General features: G+C 50.9%; 7 protein-coding genes across 7 annotated transcripts in view; 3 read left to right on the top strand and 4 right to left on the bottom strand.

Annotated features, from left to right (window-relative positions):
* Window positions 1-1,930: 1,930 nt before the first annotated feature.
* Window positions 1,931-3,566, top strand: BBA_04566 (phosphotransferase enzyme family protein; the record flags this gene model as incomplete). Its single annotated transcript, XM_008599663.1, has 2 exons — window positions 1,931-2,410; window positions 2,466-3,566. The coding sequence occupies 2 exons, from the start codon at window positions 1,931-1,933 to the stop codon at window positions 3,564-3,566; spliced, it is 1,581 nt and encodes a 526-aa protein (XP_008597885.1).
* Window positions 3,567-4,511: 945 nt separating this feature from the next.
* BBA_04565 (LMW6DL protein) lies at window positions 4,512-5,300 on the bottom strand (the record flags this gene model as incomplete). The annotated part of the gene is made up of 1 exon (XM_008599662.1): window positions 4,512-5,300. One exon carries the CDS (start codon window positions 5,298-5,300, stop codon window positions 4,512-4,514), a length of 789 nt encoding a protein of 262 aa, XP_008597884.1.
* A 5,299-nt stretch (window positions 5,301-10,599) lies between these two features.
* Window positions 10,600-11,215, bottom strand: BBA_04564 (putative thioredoxin G6G8.7; the record flags this gene model as incomplete). The annotated part of the gene is made up of 3 exons (XM_008599661.1): window positions 10,600-10,798; window positions 10,866-10,970; window positions 11,079-11,215. 3 exons carry the CDS (start codon window positions 11,213-11,215, stop codon window positions 10,600-10,602), a joined length of 441 nt encoding a protein of 146 aa, XP_008597883.1.
* Window positions 11,216-11,839: 624 nt separating this feature from the next.
* Window positions 11,840-13,231, top strand: BBA_04563 (Nuf2 family protein; the record flags this gene model as incomplete). Its single annotated transcript, XM_008599660.1, has 1 exon — window positions 11,840-13,231. The coding sequence occupies one exon, from the start codon at window positions 11,840-11,842 to the stop codon at window positions 13,229-13,231; it is 1,392 nt and encodes a 463-aa protein (XP_008597882.1).
* A 184-nt stretch (window positions 13,232-13,415) lies between these two features.
* BBA_04562 (uncharacterized protein) lies at window positions 13,416-14,150 on the bottom strand (the record flags this gene model as incomplete). The annotated part of the gene is made up of 1 exon (XM_008599659.1): window positions 13,416-14,150. The coding sequence occupies one exon, from the start codon at window positions 14,148-14,150 to the stop codon at window positions 13,416-13,418; it is 735 nt and encodes a 244-aa protein (XP_008597881.1).
* Window positions 14,151-14,625: 475 nt separating this feature from the next.
* BBA_04561 (uncharacterized protein) lies at window positions 14,626-15,474 on the bottom strand (the record flags this gene model as incomplete). The annotated part of the gene is made up of 1 exon (XM_008599658.1): window positions 14,626-15,474. The coding sequence occupies one exon, from the start codon at window positions 15,472-15,474 to the stop codon at window positions 14,626-14,628; it is 849 nt and encodes a 282-aa protein (XP_008597880.1).
* Window positions 15,475-16,946: 1,472 nt separating this feature from the next.
* The window catches only part of BBA_04560 (uncharacterized protein), a gene marked incomplete at both ends in the record, with an annotated part of 1,069 nt that continues 577 nt past the window's right edge, over window positions 16,947-17,438 (top strand). Inside the window, one exon of the mRNA XM_008599657.1 lies at window positions 16,947-17,405. Within this exon, the coding sequence (XP_008597879.1) occupies window positions 16,947-17,405 (459 nt within the window). The remainder of the gene's footprint in view (window positions 17,406-17,438) is intronic.

Here is a 17,438-nt window from a genome sequence, read left to right as displayed (position 1 = left end):
AAAGAAAGAAAGAAAGAAAGAAAGAAAGAAAGAAAGAAAGAAAGAAAGAAAGAAAGAAAGAAAGCCATTGATAATGTGGAATACTTGTAAAGATACAGAAGCTTATTGATGCATAATCTGCCTAGACCAATTTGTAATGGCCATTTTGGTCCGGCATTATACACCAACCAGTAAGCATCATGAAAACACGATCCTCTGTTTACAACTGTAGCCGTCTTTCAGTCAAATACACGCATATCAACCATCAATGCGCCTGCCATCCACGCCCAGTGAGCAAGGAGCTTGACAAGATTGTCAATAGCGTTACTAATGGCTCCCGAATAGGCACTCTAGCAACAGCCAAGAAGCTCTTTCAATTGTTTTATCAACAACATTGCTAGCAGATGGCAGTGTAATACAAGACACACGTGCCGGCCTACGCTTCGCCACTCTCACATTTATGTAAGTGAGAGCCACTTCATCCCGGGTTTGCAGAAGTCAGTCCAAATGTCGCAGACGCGTGTGTCGCAATGCCTATGCGTCTAATCCGCATCGACTGTGGTTCGATGCAGTGAAGCCAAAACAGACACTTTGAGATAGTTCTAGCTAGCTATTTACTTGGGAGTTTATTTGGCATTTAGGTATCAGACTATCTAAATAGCCGTGTTCTGCCAAGTAGAGACTCGAACAGTCTGTAATCCAGTACTCTCGAGCTACTGATGAAGAAGAAAAAAGATCACGGTAATCTGTGCATCCTGGTCTCGGGCTACTGGCGATCACCAGGAATGGCGCTACTGAGAGAGAGCGCAGGGCACGTACAGCCGAGAACATTGATTGAAGTCGCCATTCACAGGGAGCTAGGAAATTGCTTGCGCTGAGGTAGTCCGGCAAAACCGCTGCATGAGCCCTCACGCTGGGTTACAGGAAGGCAGCAAAAGGCGGCATGCTGCAGTCTACTCCGTGACCACTACTCAGTGGCAGAACGCTACAGACCGTGTTCTGATGAGACCCTAATACTAATAGGGTACAATTTCTGGGGTGTTGGGACAGCCTCACTGTAATGCAACACGTGGGGTAACTACCATCCCCGCCTTCCAATCGACATTCACTACCACAGGCTAGAATGCTTGATTCTTCAGGGTTTTGTGAGGAGCAGCTAGAGAATCGAACTGTTACACTAAGACCATAGCTAAACCTTGCCATCATCAGCCTTTGCCCTTGAACGCCTTTGTTTCACCGCCTCTACCGAGCTATGCATAAAAACCATGTGCGGGTTATTGGCAATCTCCTGAGACAGAAGCTTTCCATCGTTGCGACGACGGGCATCCAGAGCTGCAACGCCTGAGGAAGAGACCTGTTTTTCTGCAGCTGCGCGCTCTTCAAGAGCCGCAAGCCTGAGACAGAGGATTAGCGGCTGCCAGTAAAATCAAGAACGTGAAGCAACTACCATTCGAATTCATTAAACCTGTCAGGTAGAGAAGCAGCGCTGGCACGCTTCTTTTGGTAGTAAACCTGCCCTGTTACGCGATCTGTCTGCTTGTCGTAACTCTCATAAATGGTGACCTCATTGATCTGCCAAAGCTGTCTTTGGTCCCTCTGTGTAATGGGTTCTTTATTTGGCTCCCTGTTCTTTTACTTTTTGGTGTGTTTGTGTGATTGTTTTACACCGGGCGGGAAACCCCGCACATGGCTCGCAAATGGCTCATGGAACACGGCTGTACGAGATGCATATTGCCTTGATAATTATTGGATGATATGTACGTAAATTTTGGGCATCCACCGCGGTCAACGACTGCGCCACTCACTTTCAGGGTCCTGTGCCACTTTCAGGGTCCCGCGCCACAATTACATATCACATAATCTAACCCTTCACTTTTCCCGTGCTTGATCAGGGGCAATACCTCACATGCCAGATTTCAATTTTGGGCAAGACGGTGATCGCCTTGCCGCAATGACAGCGAATATGCTAGCAGAAGCAACTTGCTCTAGCAACACCGATCCTGTCGAAGATCCGCCTAACCCAGAACCCGAGCCAGATAGCCTCGAAGATGCACTCTACGATGACAATAACGCTCTGGTGGCAATGCGCCTTCCTGGCCTTGCGGATGAATACCGCAAACATATTGAATCAGAAAAAGAGGAAATAGAGGAGACGATTCAGAATCTTCTTGGTGTGCGTTGGTGTCGTGTCATGACATCGCAATTGTGGAAATCGGGAAGCTTCAATCTAGCCATCCCAATCTACCTACCACAAGATCGGACAATGTATTTACGATTGCCATTTCCATACCGATTAGGGGAGTCACAGTGCCCAGGAAATGTCGAAGAGAAGCTTCGTACAGAGATAGCGACTTATTCCTGGATTTCCAAAAATTGCGCCGATGTGCCGATCCCGACCTTACATGCCTTTGGACTGCCTGATGGATCTACGGTAAGTACTGCTCTTCTCACTTTCTATACGATTACATTGATTGACTCGAAAATAGTATACACGGCCGGATGATTCTCCCTTCATTGAGAGAGTCTGGTCATACGTTCAACACATCAAGCGACGTCTCTTCGGACAACCTGCCGCAATTTCGCACATTAGGCGACGTGTCCGTCACTCCCTGGACTACGGTTTCCTTCTACTTAGCAAAGCTCGCGGCAAGAGTCTAGCATTTTCCTGGGGCAAACACTGCCAAGAAAAAGCTTATCGTGAAAACTTGTTCCGGAGTCTTGCGCGAATATCACTTTCTCTGCATTCTATCCCCTTCAACCGCATCGGGGCTTTAAGCCTTCAGCCAAATATGAGCATTGCGATGACGAATCGACCTCTTCATCTTTACTTTCATATGCTAGAAAATGAAGGTATACCTTCTGGGATTCCCCGTGATCGCACATATGCCGAGACGGAGGCGTACATTTCGGATCTTATCACCGTCCAGGACAATAAACTACGACATCAGCCCAACGCTATACATGATGTGACGGATTGTCGGAAGCAGTTGGCTGCCCTCACCGCATTGCGGGCGGTGATGCACCATTTTATCAAGCCCGAACTTCGAGACGGGCCTTTCTTTTACACATTGACCGATTTACATCCAAGCAACATCTTTGTTGACGAACACTGGAACGTGGTAGACATAATTGATTTAGAATGGGCCCATTCCATGCCGCTTCAGATGCAAAGGCCCCCTTTTTGGTTGACATCAAGAGGAGTAGACGGGTTCGATAACGATGCGGCACTCAGTGAATACGCGACGGTGCTTGACGAGTACTTTCAAACGTACGAAACTGAGGAGCGGCGCCGCAACCGTACAGACTTTCAGACATCTGTATACCGCGATATGTGGCACAGAGGTAGCTTTTGGTACTTTCATGCAGCCGCCATACCGGCAGCAATGTACGGCTTGTTTAACAAACGAATCCAGCCCCTGTTCAACAAAGAGCACGCAAGATCCACAGCTGTTGACGATGTTTTGCATTATTACTGGGGCCAAGGGCTGGATAGCTTTACTGCAAGAAAGCTAGCAGACAAGGAGCAGTATTTAGTCAATGTACGAGAGCAGTACCGTGCTCTATCGGGAGGAAAGAAACGCGGCTAACATGCGGTGCGTGCTTGGCGCCGTCTATCCATTGACGACAGCCTCAGTTATGGGAGTGGTTGAAATGTTGTCCATCTCATGTAAATACAGATTTGTTATTTCCTTGGCGACTTGAATGGCGTTGCGGCGGTCGATACCAGACCGATGTACAAAATATTCCCACTCAATACCCGGCCGACTCTTTTCTATGATGTTCCCCGCCATTGGCGCTTCGATGCACGTCTATTCTTCTTGACAAAAAGGTACTCTCTCATTCGCTTGATTGTTGTTGTTGTTGTGAACTCGAGTCAAAAAAAAATGTCGACTCGGTTACTGCAACGTCTGGGCAGAGGTGCTTTTACTTTCCGACCGCTGATGCCAAGCAAGACACTTGGCTTTCCGCGCCGGTGCTCTCCGACGGCAGGCTGGCCTTTCGCCACTTGCCTCCCATGTACCTAGGGCATGCGCTTTGTTGAAATTGTCGAAAGAGGAGAGTGGTGGGACGACGAGACGGAATGTCGCTTCCTCTGCATTGGGATAGGGCCGGAGAAAGTCCACCCAGCGATCTGGCAAAAGTACTCAAGTCCATAGGGGTCGAAGCCCAAGTTTAAAAAAAAAACCCCCGTGTTTTGAAAAGGCAGCTAAGGATACTCTAATAACTAGCAAGGGGCAGGGCTTTTCTAGTTATGTGCTCTCCTCTCCACGGGTAAACAGAGCAGCGGCTTTAGAAGACAAGAGCGGCTTGCTTTCAACCTGTCAATGAATATCTAAAAGTCATCCTAAAGAGGCTCCAGAAACTTGTTCGTCATCATCTGGTTCGCGCAGTCCTTAGCCATAGCGTCAGTAAGAGAGAGAGGTGGGTTTCCGCAGCTCTTAAAGGCGTCTAGACAGAATTGTTTGTCATAACGAGCATTGTTTGTAGCCTCCATTATTTGGCAGTATTCATCGATGGTTTGGCCTGTCGGTCTAGGAGTCGGACTCGGGCTTGGGCTTAGACGGACAACTCTGCGCCGCTTCCTCCTTGACAGGCGCCGCTTCCTCCTTGATAGGCGCCACTTCCTCCTTGATAGGCGTCACTTCCTCCTTGATAGGCGTCACTTCCTCCTTGATAGGCGTTGCTTCCTCCTTGATAGGCGTCGCTTCCTCCTTGGGCTTAGACGGACAACTCTGCGTCGCTTCCTCCTTGTCAGGCGTTGCTTCCTCCTTGTCAGGCGTCGCTTCCTCCGTACCAGGCGTCGTCTCCTGCTGGTCAGGCTTCAGCCCCTTGTTCTTAACGCACTCCTCCCGTGCGTTATCCCGATCCTTTTCGCAGTCCGCCTGGATCCCCTTAAGCACTCTGTCTTTCTTACACTGGGCAAAAACACGGTTGATTGGGGCGGTACACACATCCTCTGTCTTCCTGTCGACGTCGTCAAGTTCGCTCTCCGCGTCGTGTCCGAGGCACGACGCCTTAGCGTCATCACGCTCCTTATAGCATCGTTCGTGGAGGTCAAGCTTAGGCTCATCGCGCTTGGGTGCTTTAATACACTTAAGAAATACCTTGGCGCTCGCTGAGAGGCAGATCTTCTCGGGGCTATTCGGCGCCGGCGGCGTTTTGATAGGCGCCGGCGGCGTGCTGGTAGGCGCCGACGGCGTGTTGGTAGGCGCCGACGCGTTGCTGTCCACGCTAGTCGCCGGCGCGTTGCTGTCCACGTCAACCGGTGCGGCAAGGGCATATCCCATGAGGGAGGTGATGATAACGGCAGCGACCTTCATAATTGCTAAGGTGACTTTGATGTATTTCTTAAAAAGAGAGTAAGATATATAACTAAAGGATAGTGAATGAGTTGAGTGACTAAGGCAAAGAAGGGGTTGCGTTAGCTATTTATATACGTAACTGAGCCCTGATAAACTTGTATTTCCTAGCTTTTCAATCCCCAAGTATCTACTGTATATCAACTCTAGGCTATATCTCCTTCTATCAAACCACTTAGAAAAGCGTTATGCGAACCATGACAAGTGTGCATATCTTGTCCCACCGCTTTAATTCGAGGACAATTACGGAGTACGCTGGTAGTATATTAAGAGGCGGGCTTTGAATATTATGCCACCCAAGCCAGTGTCTGTCCTGATTGTATGTCTATTACCTATAGTGTGTTTCAAAATACGCCGAGGCCTATTCTAGAATATAGGCATAGAGAATGACTTGCCATCATCATGTAAGTGGTCCAGGGTCTTGATACCTGATTCACGCCATGCCTACGTAAGCCTGCAAGGGTACTAAATTGATATTCCTACGTATTTCCTGCTTAACGACACGTATTCATCTTATAGGATTGCTATACGGGGAAATGAATGATCCTTTGCCAGCTGCGCGATGTATCGCTTATACTCTTCGCCATACTTCCTGGCAAGAATGACAAGAATAGCTGTGCACCAACTTTTCGTGCCTGGTTCGCAAGCCTTTACCGTCTTTTGGGTGAAGGGGACATCCGCCGCGGGCTATGGGCCGCACGTATTGCTGGCACGTAGTCGTTGCTCACCAAGGACTTTGAGAAAAGCAGGACACGAATCACTCTGGTACTGTTCACACAGATCGTCAAGAGTCCCTTGAGCGCCGGCTGCTCTCATTGAGCGGGCGGCCGGTAGCTACCTACAGTAACCCGCCTAAAACAAAACGACCGGGTTGTCGTCGCTGACTCGCTGGTGGCGTTAGTCGCATTAACAGCCGCCCGAGTTCATTCATTAAAAAGCCGCCCAAGTCATTCAATAACAGTCGCCCGAGTCATTCAGACTAGACGAAACGCCTCGAACCAGCAGCATTGATTGATAAAGAACAAATAATGTTCCCCTACCCCCTGATAATTCGAAAAGTTGACTCAGATTAAAACTGTTTAACCCAACTTTTCATGACTGGCCTATAGAATAAACAGTACTGTGGTCCTTGCTCAAATCTTGACCGAAAACCACATCACTGACACCAGTTCTTCTCGCAACAACACATCTCTCTCCATATCCTTGCTACCAACGCGGCGGGCAATAGAACTCAATTCATTCAACATGCAATTTCATCAATTACTTTAAAGTGCCTTTTTTGGTAGGCGTCGTCACTGCTGACATGACGGCACGGAGCCGGAGGAACGATCCACCATAACCACGTATATCATCCAGCGTAGCCAGCATAGTCAGATAGTTCTTTAATCAACACACAATCATCTTCCTTACCTGCAGTATCTCATCAGTCACTGCCGTCCCCTACCCAGCTTCGCTACAAGCCGGGCACGCCGGCTTAGTTACATCGACATCAACCTCAGCCTCGATCCTGACTGATCAAGAGCTTAGACATGATCTCGAGGAGAAGCAGACTAGGTCTGATAAGGCGGAAATCGACGGACCGAAGCCGCCGTTTCGAGAGGCTGCTGTCGGTGAAGAAAGGAAACGATAAGGCGGCGATCCGACAAGCCAGACTCTTAAATTTTGGACCTGAGAGGGGCGAAGAATGCCTTGGCACGTCAAAGTGGTGTGAAAAAATGTTTATCGAGCAGGAATTTGATTCTCTCCATGATTGCCTTGAAACCCGCGAGCAGGACACAGCAGCAGAGGAGCCTGGCTGCTTTGAACCATAACGGTAAAACGGTGCTATGTGGTGTTACGAGCGCTACCGCAAACGGGTGCTGGCCAGGGACGAGTCGACGGATGTGTAACTGCTCAGGCGATGGTGTAATGGCTCCGAGTTGGGCTTATTGAGATTACAGTCGCACATTAGCGACGCAACCGCCATTCGTAAAATACAGAGCAGCTACCATGGAAAAAGTACCAACACCTCGTATCTACCTTGCTGGAAGCACTCTACAAGTAGTTTCATAACTAACTTGTAGTATTATTTTTCCTCTTCTTCTTTGCAAAAGTGGGCAGCAATGGTACACCGTAAAGGCCACTGAACACTGCCCTCGACACCACGCCGCCGAGGTTGCCATATTCTGGCGCACAACTTACCGCGCTGGCTCCTGTAGAATGATCAACAGAGTCATATGTTCCTGTAGTTATATTAGATATTTTATTCAGAGGTGCGATTCGTTAGCTTTTCTTCTACTAGTAATGCATAGAGGTTGCTAGCTAGGGCTTAGTGAACATGGTGTTGACGCTAAGCATTTCGAGAAATGGATTTCGTTGGTGTCAGGTTTATCAACGATAATTATCGTGAGGTAATTAAGCTAGGTGGCCAAGGGGTGGAAAAAATACACCGCCGATACACCACAACATCTATTACTACTAATAGTTATAATTAACTATTTATAATAAAATAAATTAAAAAAATAATATTACTAAATTAAGTATTTATAATAAGCTTAATATAAACTATTAAAACTTTTAAATTAGTTATTAATATATTTAAAAAATAACTATAATAATAAAAAGAATATATAAAAATAACTATAATAAAATAAAAAAATTAGAATATTTTTTAAATAACTTATAAAAATATATTTTTATATATATTTAAAACTATTAAGATAATATAATAATATAAACTTATAAAAACTTCTAATAAAATATTATTATATTTTATAAATTAATTTAAAAAATATATAATTTTTTAAAAAATTAACTATTAGTTTTTATTAATTTTATATATATTAGATTATAAGTATATAGAAAAAGCTTAAGTAGATAAATTATTTAGTAATTTTATTATATTATAGTACTTTCTTTATAATTATTTTCCTTTACTTTAGGGCTATTATAGTAATAATAAATATATAGTAGTTGATGGTGTGGATCGGCGATGTTTTTTTTCCCCCCGGGGGTGGCGTACCATAGGTAGGCTTGAGGGAAAGTGGGGCCAAAGTGGCCAATCAGAGGCTACAGTGCCTAAGGCTCCAAACAGTTGGATTCTTCCATGAGTTTTCAAAGAGAACGTGATTGATTGACTTGTACTGAACAGTGAGGCTCGCCTGTATTATTCGACGCGCTGTGTACATGTTTCACTGCAGCAGCAAACAGTTGCGGCAACTCGACCAAAACTTCATCGACAGGGGAACGAGCAAAATGAGGAGGGGAAAAAAAAAAGGAGGAACAAGTAATATCATGACCGCGAGAAGTAGTACATTATTTTGTGTTTCTTTGATTTCCTCCTCTTCTTTACTATGACTGAGTGCGTCTTATATTACGCGCTGTCGCTGGCGCGTCTTTTGCCTGCCTGCCACAACATCATTCATTGCCGAGGTCGGATGCCTCATCCAACATGACAAACATGGATACTCTTACGCGATGAAGAAATACATGAAGAATACGCCTATATACCGCATCGCATGGAAGCCGGCATGATCCGGATTCACGATGAGGACGCACCGAAGCTGCCACGGACGCGGACGTGGGCCTCTGCTGTAAGAGGGGCAGGCCGATTAAGCGCTTTACCCGTCGAGGTCCTTCACCTTACCGTTGCGCATCTCGACTTTCGCTCCCTGTCTCGTCTAAGTCGTGCCTCGAGGCGAGCCCAGGAACTCGTCACCTCGTTACCGGCCTACCAAGACCTGCTTCGCCATGCCCCTAAAGCGTTGGCCACGCTGAGAAGAATGACCATTTTACACATACACAGCTCCCAAACGCTTCGACGCGTCTTTATTCGGAGCAATGTGTATGTTGTGGGAACTTTGGTGCTGTTCTATTCCTGCTCAATTGCGAAAGATGTTGCTTCGAATGCCTCTCCAACAAGCAAGCCTTGTGGGCGATGCCAACGCGCCAGGGCGGCCACGTGCTTTTGGTATCCCGGCCAGGGAGCTCAAACGTCTGCCAGCAGCGCGTAGCTTGCCTGGCGCATATATTGTCAAGTACAATATCAAGCGATCAAGGCCTCAGCGTCTAGTGAGCGTTCGAGCCGCCAAGGAGCTGGCATTAAAACTACACGGCGGTACTGAAGCTTCTCTTGCCGCCCATCTCCGAGCGCCGGCTACCGCAGCCTTCAGCGCGGACTGACTTGCAATGGGAATTTGCACACTTGCACCGCACACAACTGTCATTCGAGGCCCACGACCCTCGCCTAGTCTTTGCATTGGCAAACACTGCGAATGACTCTTGTAATGGCATGACATCCATTCTCTTCCCCGTTCTACAGCGCCCTGGAAATACTGAAGACTGTGGATCGTGGTGTCTAGGATGTAACTACATCGCGCAGGATTTCTACCTATTACCTGATGATGTGCTGGCAAGGCTTATACCACCACGGCATGATCCATCAACATTCAGCCACCGCATGGCATTACGCGAATGGTCATGTCGGGACTTTATAGTCCACGCAAGATCATGTTACGGTCTACAAGGCCCCAATGAATTGAGACCATTAATATCGAACGAGGCGATATGTATTTAGAGTGTCAGATAGCATGTTATCACAGGTCGTGCAATCTCGCAACTACTGCAAGGCGCATCTGACCACGGAGAGCAAGGCAAAGTTTAAATATGTCGGGCGCGAACCAAATGATGATGCTACTAGACGTTGAGTCGTTGACCCTGGGCATGTAATGGACTTCTAGCCAGTGGGGCGTTTTCAAGGAAGGTCGTGAGGGCGTTGCAGAGCAGATCCGTGACAAGCAAACAGCCAGTAAATCATAGCTAATCAGTCGACAGCTAGTTGATCAACAGCCTCAATTCACAGCCAGTTCAATCTACAGCCAGCCACGCAGCCGCTATTCTAATCATCAAATGGATATTGATTGATTGGTCGACCGAAATCAGCTTGTACTGACTGCTGAAGGGCTCGATGATGCAGGGACAAATTGGCTGAAAATCAGTGACACAAGATCATGGGGAATCATAAAGTCCTGAAAAGTAGGTCCGCCTAGCGAGACTCGTTGATAAAGGTAATAGCCAGATGTATGCTAAAGGATACTCTGCGCGTTCGGAAACTATCTAGCTGCCAGCTGACGACTCAACCGGACCACATCTCAAATGAGAATGAGTAGTGCTACCCGGACGAGCCTCACATAAAAAACGCCTCTATCCCAAAATTCATGTCGGTTATGATGAAAACCTAGGTTTCTTGTGCTTTTTCTTTCCATCTTTGTCGCTCCCGGGCCTAGGCAGAGTGCGTCTTGAGCAGGCGCTGGAGCTCCGCGGGGTTGGCGCCGACAAAGTTGTCGACCTGCTTGCCGTCCTTGAAAAAGAAGAAGGCGGGAATGGAGCTGACGCGGAGTTCCTGGGAGATTTCGGGAATTTTGTCGACGTCGAACTTGACAAAGTGCACCTTGTCCTTGAAATCATCCGAGTTGGAGTGCCTGCGAGAGGGATTGTTAGTTTGCGTTTGAGTCTTGACCATCGATAGGTTGCAATATTGGAGCTCACTTTTCCAAGACGGGAGCAATGGCCTTGCAAGGCGGGCACCAGTCGGCGTACGAGTCGACAATGACGACCTGGTTGTTTGCGATGGCCTGACGGAACTCGTCGGCGCTGTGAGAGCAAGTGTTAGCTGGCTGATGCATGAATGCGGCAGAAAAGCGCCGGCATCAATTGCCATCTCGAATAACTATTGAGAGACTGAAGAGAAATGATACGTACGTCTTCACAACGTGGACAGTCATGGCTGGACGGGAAACGTGGAAGCGTCGGTTATGGGCGGGAGCAAAAATAGCTTGGCGAACAATGGATGCGATGCGCGAGGCGTTGGAGGGGATGATGCGTGATGACGGAAGCATTTCCGAGGGGAAATGCGAGTTGCTTTTATAGGCGGGAAGGCGTGGGAAGGCAGTGCAGAGTCGTGGTGGTTGGATGTGGTTGCCTTTCTGGAGGCTTGGTCATGGTTGTTGCTGGAATTGTCTGGTTGGCTGCACAAAGCGCTAAATTGAGCCGAACTAACCCGACGGGTTAGATCAGCATTCAGCAGGCTCTCTAGTGTAAGGTATCAGCGCCATTCCCCCTTGGAATGATGGATTTGTCAGGCACATCGACCCGAATTAGTACAAATGACGCAATACCTCTGCCGAATTGTTGACCAGTGCAATTACGCGCTCGAGCTGATACTTGCAGTCACAATTATGTCAAATGCTCAGTCATACGTATAGCTCATGAAACTAGCCGTTTCAAGTTAATCTGTTCGAAACGACAAACTATTAGGGTACTTCCTACTGTAGTCCTTTGGCGTGGAGCACTCTACGCGAGTCCCAGCGGAATGCCCCATTGTTTTCGTTCCTACAGCAACACCAGTCCAACGTGTTTATCATCCCACCTGATGTCAATCTAGACACAACACACAGCAAGAGAAGAAAAGCGCGAAAACAGAGTCTCTGCTTTAAGCAGAGCATACTCCAAAATCAGATAAGATGGCGTACAACAGGATGAGCATCATACCTCAGCAGCAACAGCAGCAGTCGCGGTCGCGCAAAAAAGAAGACGACCCCCTCGCGTATATGCGCTTGCCCGACAGCGAAATTGTAGCCTGCATCACTGAAATCGGCATCAACTTTAGCGTCGCCGACCTCCAGAAACCGAATCCCGCCCACGTCCAGCAGATTCTCGAATGGTTCGCCGAGCTGCTCCTCAATGCCACGCGCGAGACAATCGACCCGGCCATGCGCGCCGCCGCCGAAGACGTCTGCGGCGAGTTTGCCGACGTCATCCCCCCGGACACGCGTAACCTCATGGGCTTTTACGTGTCGCTGCGCCGTCTTCTCAACGAATGCTTAATTACCGATTTTTCCTTCAATGATCTCTACAAGCCGACGCACGAGCGGCTCGTCAAGATCTTTAGCTACCTCATCAACTTTGTGCGCTTCCGCGAGTCGCAGACGTCGGTGGTGGACGAGCACTACAACAAATCCGAGGGCATCAAGACGCGCATCGAGTCGCTGTATGCGGAAAATCAGGAAAAGGAAGACCGGCTCGAGGAGATGCGACACAACCGCAAAGTCATGGAGGCGCAGGTCGCCGAGAAGACGGCGCGCAACGAGGAGCTCAAGCAGCGGCTGCTCGAGCTGCGCCGGAACCAGGAGCGCGTGGCGGCGCGTCTCGACGAGGCCAAACAGCGCAAGACGGAGCTGACGGGTGTCCTGGAGCAAAAGACGCAGGAGAAGCTGACATTGCGGCACGAGAGCGCCAAGCTGCGCCCCTATGTGCTACAGAGTCCCGCCTCGCTGCAGGACCACCTGGCCGAGCTGCGCGAGATTCTCAACAACGACAAGACGCACATTGACGCGCTGGACCGGCGAGCGCGCGCGCTGCAGACATCGTCGGACTCGTTTAGCGCCGTGTCGCTCGACGTCGAGGCGTGCATCAAGATTCTCGAGGAGATTGCGGCGGAGCTGGCCAGGGAGGACGAGGAGCTGGCGCGCCAGGCCAAGCAAAAGGAGGCCCTCACGGAGCGCGGCAACAACGCGCGCGAGGTGGACCGCACAGAGGCCATGCTGAAGCGGCAGCTGGAGAAGTGGAACGACCGCACCGAGCGCCTGCGCGAGCAGGCCAAGCACAAGGCGGCCGAGGCGCGCGAGCGCGTGCACGAGCTGCGCGCGGTGCACGCCAAGCTGACCGAGGAGCAGGCGGACAAGAGCAAGGAGATGGCGATTCGGCGCGTGCGCATCGAGCAAAAAGAAAAGGAGATGTTGGATCTCAAGGAGGCCATTGAGAAGGAGGTGCATGCCGCCCATGATGAGTACCTCAAGATGGAGTCGCACATTAAGCTGTACATGACGGAGATGGAACAGGCCATTATGCTATGATGCGATCTTGTATTTTTGCCCTTTTTCTATTCATATGTATATAGCGTCTCTTGTAACTTGTGCGCGACACGACTTGTTGGATTGGGCATTGGCACGGCGTTGGAAGGAATACCCATTTGGATATAATAAAGATTAATAGAACGTCTGACTTGAAGACGATCCCCTGAAAACCACCATGCTATCATCATGAATCATCAAACGTAAACCATCTTTGAAAAACCGTCCTGGCAGACGTGCACGGCACTCCCCACGTCCCGTCCTCACGCACCGACGCCGTCGTGCTCAGCAGCGGAATCTGCTCCTCGTACGCCGCCCACCTCGTCTCCCCATCTTGCTGCTCGCCTCCTCCGCCACCACCACCATCATCATCCTCCCCCCACCCCTTCGGCTCCATCACCGCCGCCAGCAACCCCCCACGCCTCGCCGCCTCGACGACGCACGCCGCTGTGCAGCCTATGCCCTGCGCGGACCACTCGCTGCCGTCGCGATGCACATCTAAAAACCCGTACACGAGCAGTAACGCCGGCGTCTTCTTCTCCTTCTGCTGCTGCTGCTGCTGCTGTACCAGTGGCGGCGCGGGGACCGGCTTGGTAGCGGGAAATACGGAGAGGTAGGCGCGTAGATGGACGACGCTTGGCGCAAACGCGACGCGGATGTGGCGCGAAGTAGCGAGCCGCGCGAGCGTGGCCCTGAGAACGTCTGGGGGAGACGAGGTGGTGGTGGTGGATGATGATGATGATGATGATGGTGATGATGGCGCCTGGGTGTCGTGGAGCTCGGAGACGGCGGCGTGGAGAAAGTCGGAGCGGGAAGCGCAGATGAGGACGGTGGTGGGATGGGAGAGGGTATCGAGGACGCGGGTGAGAAAGTCGCAAGGGGTGGACGGGGGAAGGATGAGGGGCCGAGTGTCATTGGACATGGTTGGCTGCGCAATGCAGAACTACCTACGGTGTTGACGGATTTGGGTGTGACAAATTGTGCATGGTGAAGTGCCAGAAAAGTGTGTGCATGAGTCAAGGGGTTGCGAGAGGCAAGAGAGAGAGAGTTGAGAGATTGAATGGTGGTTGCAAAAGAGTTGGAATGAACGGGCGGATGGACGGGGTGCGGAGTGCAACTAAAAGAGACATTGTGTTGGCTGAGCTGGTTGGTTACGGCGGCGACACAGAAAAGAATGAATCATCAGTAGGCGGACGTAATGGAAGAATCAACTTGAAAATTATTTAGCTAAAGTGCATACTTGAAAAAAAAAATGATTACAAAGAGCTGAAGAAACGAAGTATCGTGTCAAACACGTAAATGCCCTTGTGCTGATGAAGATTAAGCAATTTGAATTGTACTGAATCACAGTAGGAGTACCCTCTCCAAGATAATGTCCTGTAAGCCGACCAACGCGCCTATCTATGAATAATGATGCTCCCAGGCGTCCAATCCGACGACTTGACGCAGTACCAGCAGTCCGTCTCGCTGTAGCTACTATCGCCCGACGGGCCGCTGTTCTGGTCAATGCTCGCATACAAGCTCCAGCCGTGCCTCTCCAGGACCTCGACCAGGCGTAGCACGAGCAGCCGCGTGCGCATCGTCTCCTCGCCCGTCGCCGACCACGGGTACCCGTACAGTTTAAACTCGTACTGATCCATCGCCGCATCCTTCTCCGTCCGCGCCTGCAGCAGCCGCATGCTGGCCAGCACGTCCCCCACGGCGGCGACCAGTCCCGGCGGCGCGCCCAGCAGCCGCATCTTGTCGCCCTGCTTGAATGACACGGCCATCCACGACGCCGGCGGCAGCGACGGGCCGCCGCGTCGGAAAATGAGCGTGTCCTTGTCAAACTCCTTGCGGGAAATGTCCGTCGACGCCGTCATGATCCACCCGCGGGCATAGAGGCACGCAAAGAGTTCGCGCACGAGCAGAATGGCCGGCACGGCGTAGGGGCCTGTGCCGCTGCCGCTCCAGGGCCGCCCGCGCAGCTTGAACTCGTGTGAGACGGAGTAAGGGCGCTCCGCCTGGATGCCCTCGCGCCAGACCTGCCGGATGAGGGCGCGCACGGCGGCGACGTCGTCGTCGGGAAACTGCACGAGCCGGAGGCGGTCGCTCATGTGCAGCGACAACGAGGCAAAATTGGTCTGGAAGGGCAAGGGGGGTGATGATGTTGACGATGATGAGCCGACAGCTGCATCGTAGGCGGGGGGCGGCGGGCCAGAGGAGGCTTTGTGGGAGGCGGCGGGCAGGGTTTTGGTGTCTGTCATGTTTTTTGCGCTGTGATTTTATAGAATGTCGAGAGAAGTAGGTCTTGAAAGAAAAAAAAAAGATTGTGATACAATGATTCAGCAGCTGGCCAAGCGAAATAGTATTCCGCCTCTTCAGCCTCATCATCGGCCCTGCCCTGTTGGGTCTGGGGCGTGTCGGGCGTCCCCTGGTAAGCCTCGTTTCTCAGCCATCGGACGATCGCCGGCTCGCAGTACTCGTGGCTCTTTGGAAGCGGTTTGGCGTTTTCAGAGGGTGGATAAAAAGGGCCTAATAATAGAGTATTCAATTGATGGCTGTACAACGCATGTTCAGTCTCGCTGCAAGCCACCAGCTCGTCCGTCTGTGGCCAAGTGCAGGTGCAACGATCCGGCTGCATCCGTCATGATGCGCCTGTGGTTACAGCGCAGTAGCATTGCGTCGGCGACAGCTGGGGTGCAGAGGATCGACCCAGTGGTAATTCCGTGTCAAAATTGACGAGGTTGGTCAAGAGTATGTTGGCTGAGTTAGTTGTGCGGGACGAGAATGTAGAGCAGTTGTACAGGCGAGTCACAAGCTACCCAGTTGGTACAAAACTACGTTCCGACCCAACAGCTGCGTTTTAGTTGTGGGTTGTAGTTGTGGGTTGCATAAAATCAGCAAAGTCGGCCGTCGCTGTCTTTCTTGTCTGGTTCGTATCCTCCCGGATCCTTGTCTCGCCATCGACGCCGTTAAAAAGTCTCGCCTCTAGTGCCCGCTTCTAGGCGTTGTCGCGACGCCGGTGCTGCGGATAGCTACATGGTCATTGGTGACTACCTAGGTAGGCACGGAAGGTAACTGGTAGGGTTGGTAAGTAGTTGGCAAATAAGCATCAAGGGATCGCACCGCACGTACCAGTACGCCACTCTCATCTGTGCATTTCCCATAGCCCTCCATGCCCTCATCTGCAAGCCGTGCTCCAGCATCCCGTGAATAGTGCAAGCCACATCCAAATGATCCAAGTCTGTGCACCCCAGCATCACAGTGCCAAGACACAGTACGAAGATAGCCGGGACACATGGCAAACAGGTGCGGAGACGGGCCTCCCCGCCCTTGGCCGAGCTGATATTCCCCCCCAGTTGAACCACCAAGCAACCTGCAAAGCAAACTTGCTGGGTTGAGCAACGGCACTGTGCAGGCTGTCTGGTTGTGCATTTTCAACGGGAACAAGCCCTCGTCCTCTTTTTTGCTCTGCTTCCGACGCCTATTTCCCTTTTTCCTTTCTCATGTCTCATTTCAATTTCATCTAGTCCTGGCCTGCGGCTGCCTTTTTGCTTTTTTGCTTTCCAAACCATCTTCAGCGGGCGCCCCGTTAAAATTTAGCCCCCAAAAGTTCACGTATAGGACCAAGAGGAGCCTCCGCTGGCCTGCTTGCCTCTCAAGCACCTTTTTTACGAGTGGAAAAAAAAAAAGGGACCAAGAGCTGTTCCGGCTCTCAGAGCCTCTGCATCATCCAATGTCGAAAAAAGCGGCTGAATCGGGGTCTCGTGCTGCATACATCCCGACGCGTGTCCTGATCGGCCACTGGGTGCACTCGAGCGAGCCCGAGCCCAACCAACACGCCGTCTATGGCATCCTCAGCCGCGATGGCAAGCTGCGCTTCAAGCTCGTCCCCGAGACCCGCGACGGCCGCGCCGTTCAGGGCAACTACCCGCCTTCCCGCGAGACTTGGGTCATTCACGAGGATATTGTCTTTGAGTCCTACCTCTCCAACCTCAACCGTCTCGGCATGAAAGAGTACTGCCGCGAGCGGGGCCGCCAGGTGGAAGCGGGCGAGAAGCCCGGCGGACCAGACAATGCCGCCAACATCCTCAAGGCCGTCGACAAGGCCGAGCATCTCTGTGCTGCCGCCAAGCATGAGCGGCCCCGCAACCTGCGCTGGGAGCGCGAAAAGTGCGCCGACCGCCGCCGCGCCGTACGTATGGAGGGCTGGGCCACGCGCCGCGCC

The sequence above is a fragment of the Beauveria bassiana genome (genome assembly GCF_000280675.1).
Source record: "Beauveria bassiana ARSEF 2860 unplaced genomic scaffold BBA_S00010, whole genome shotgun sequence".
NCBI lineage: Eukaryota > Fungi > Ascomycota > Sordariomycetes > Hypocreales > Cordycipitaceae > Beauveria > Beauveria bassiana.
Note: the sequence above shows the minus strand (reverse complement) of the source record. Positions and strands in the feature narration are given on the sequence as shown.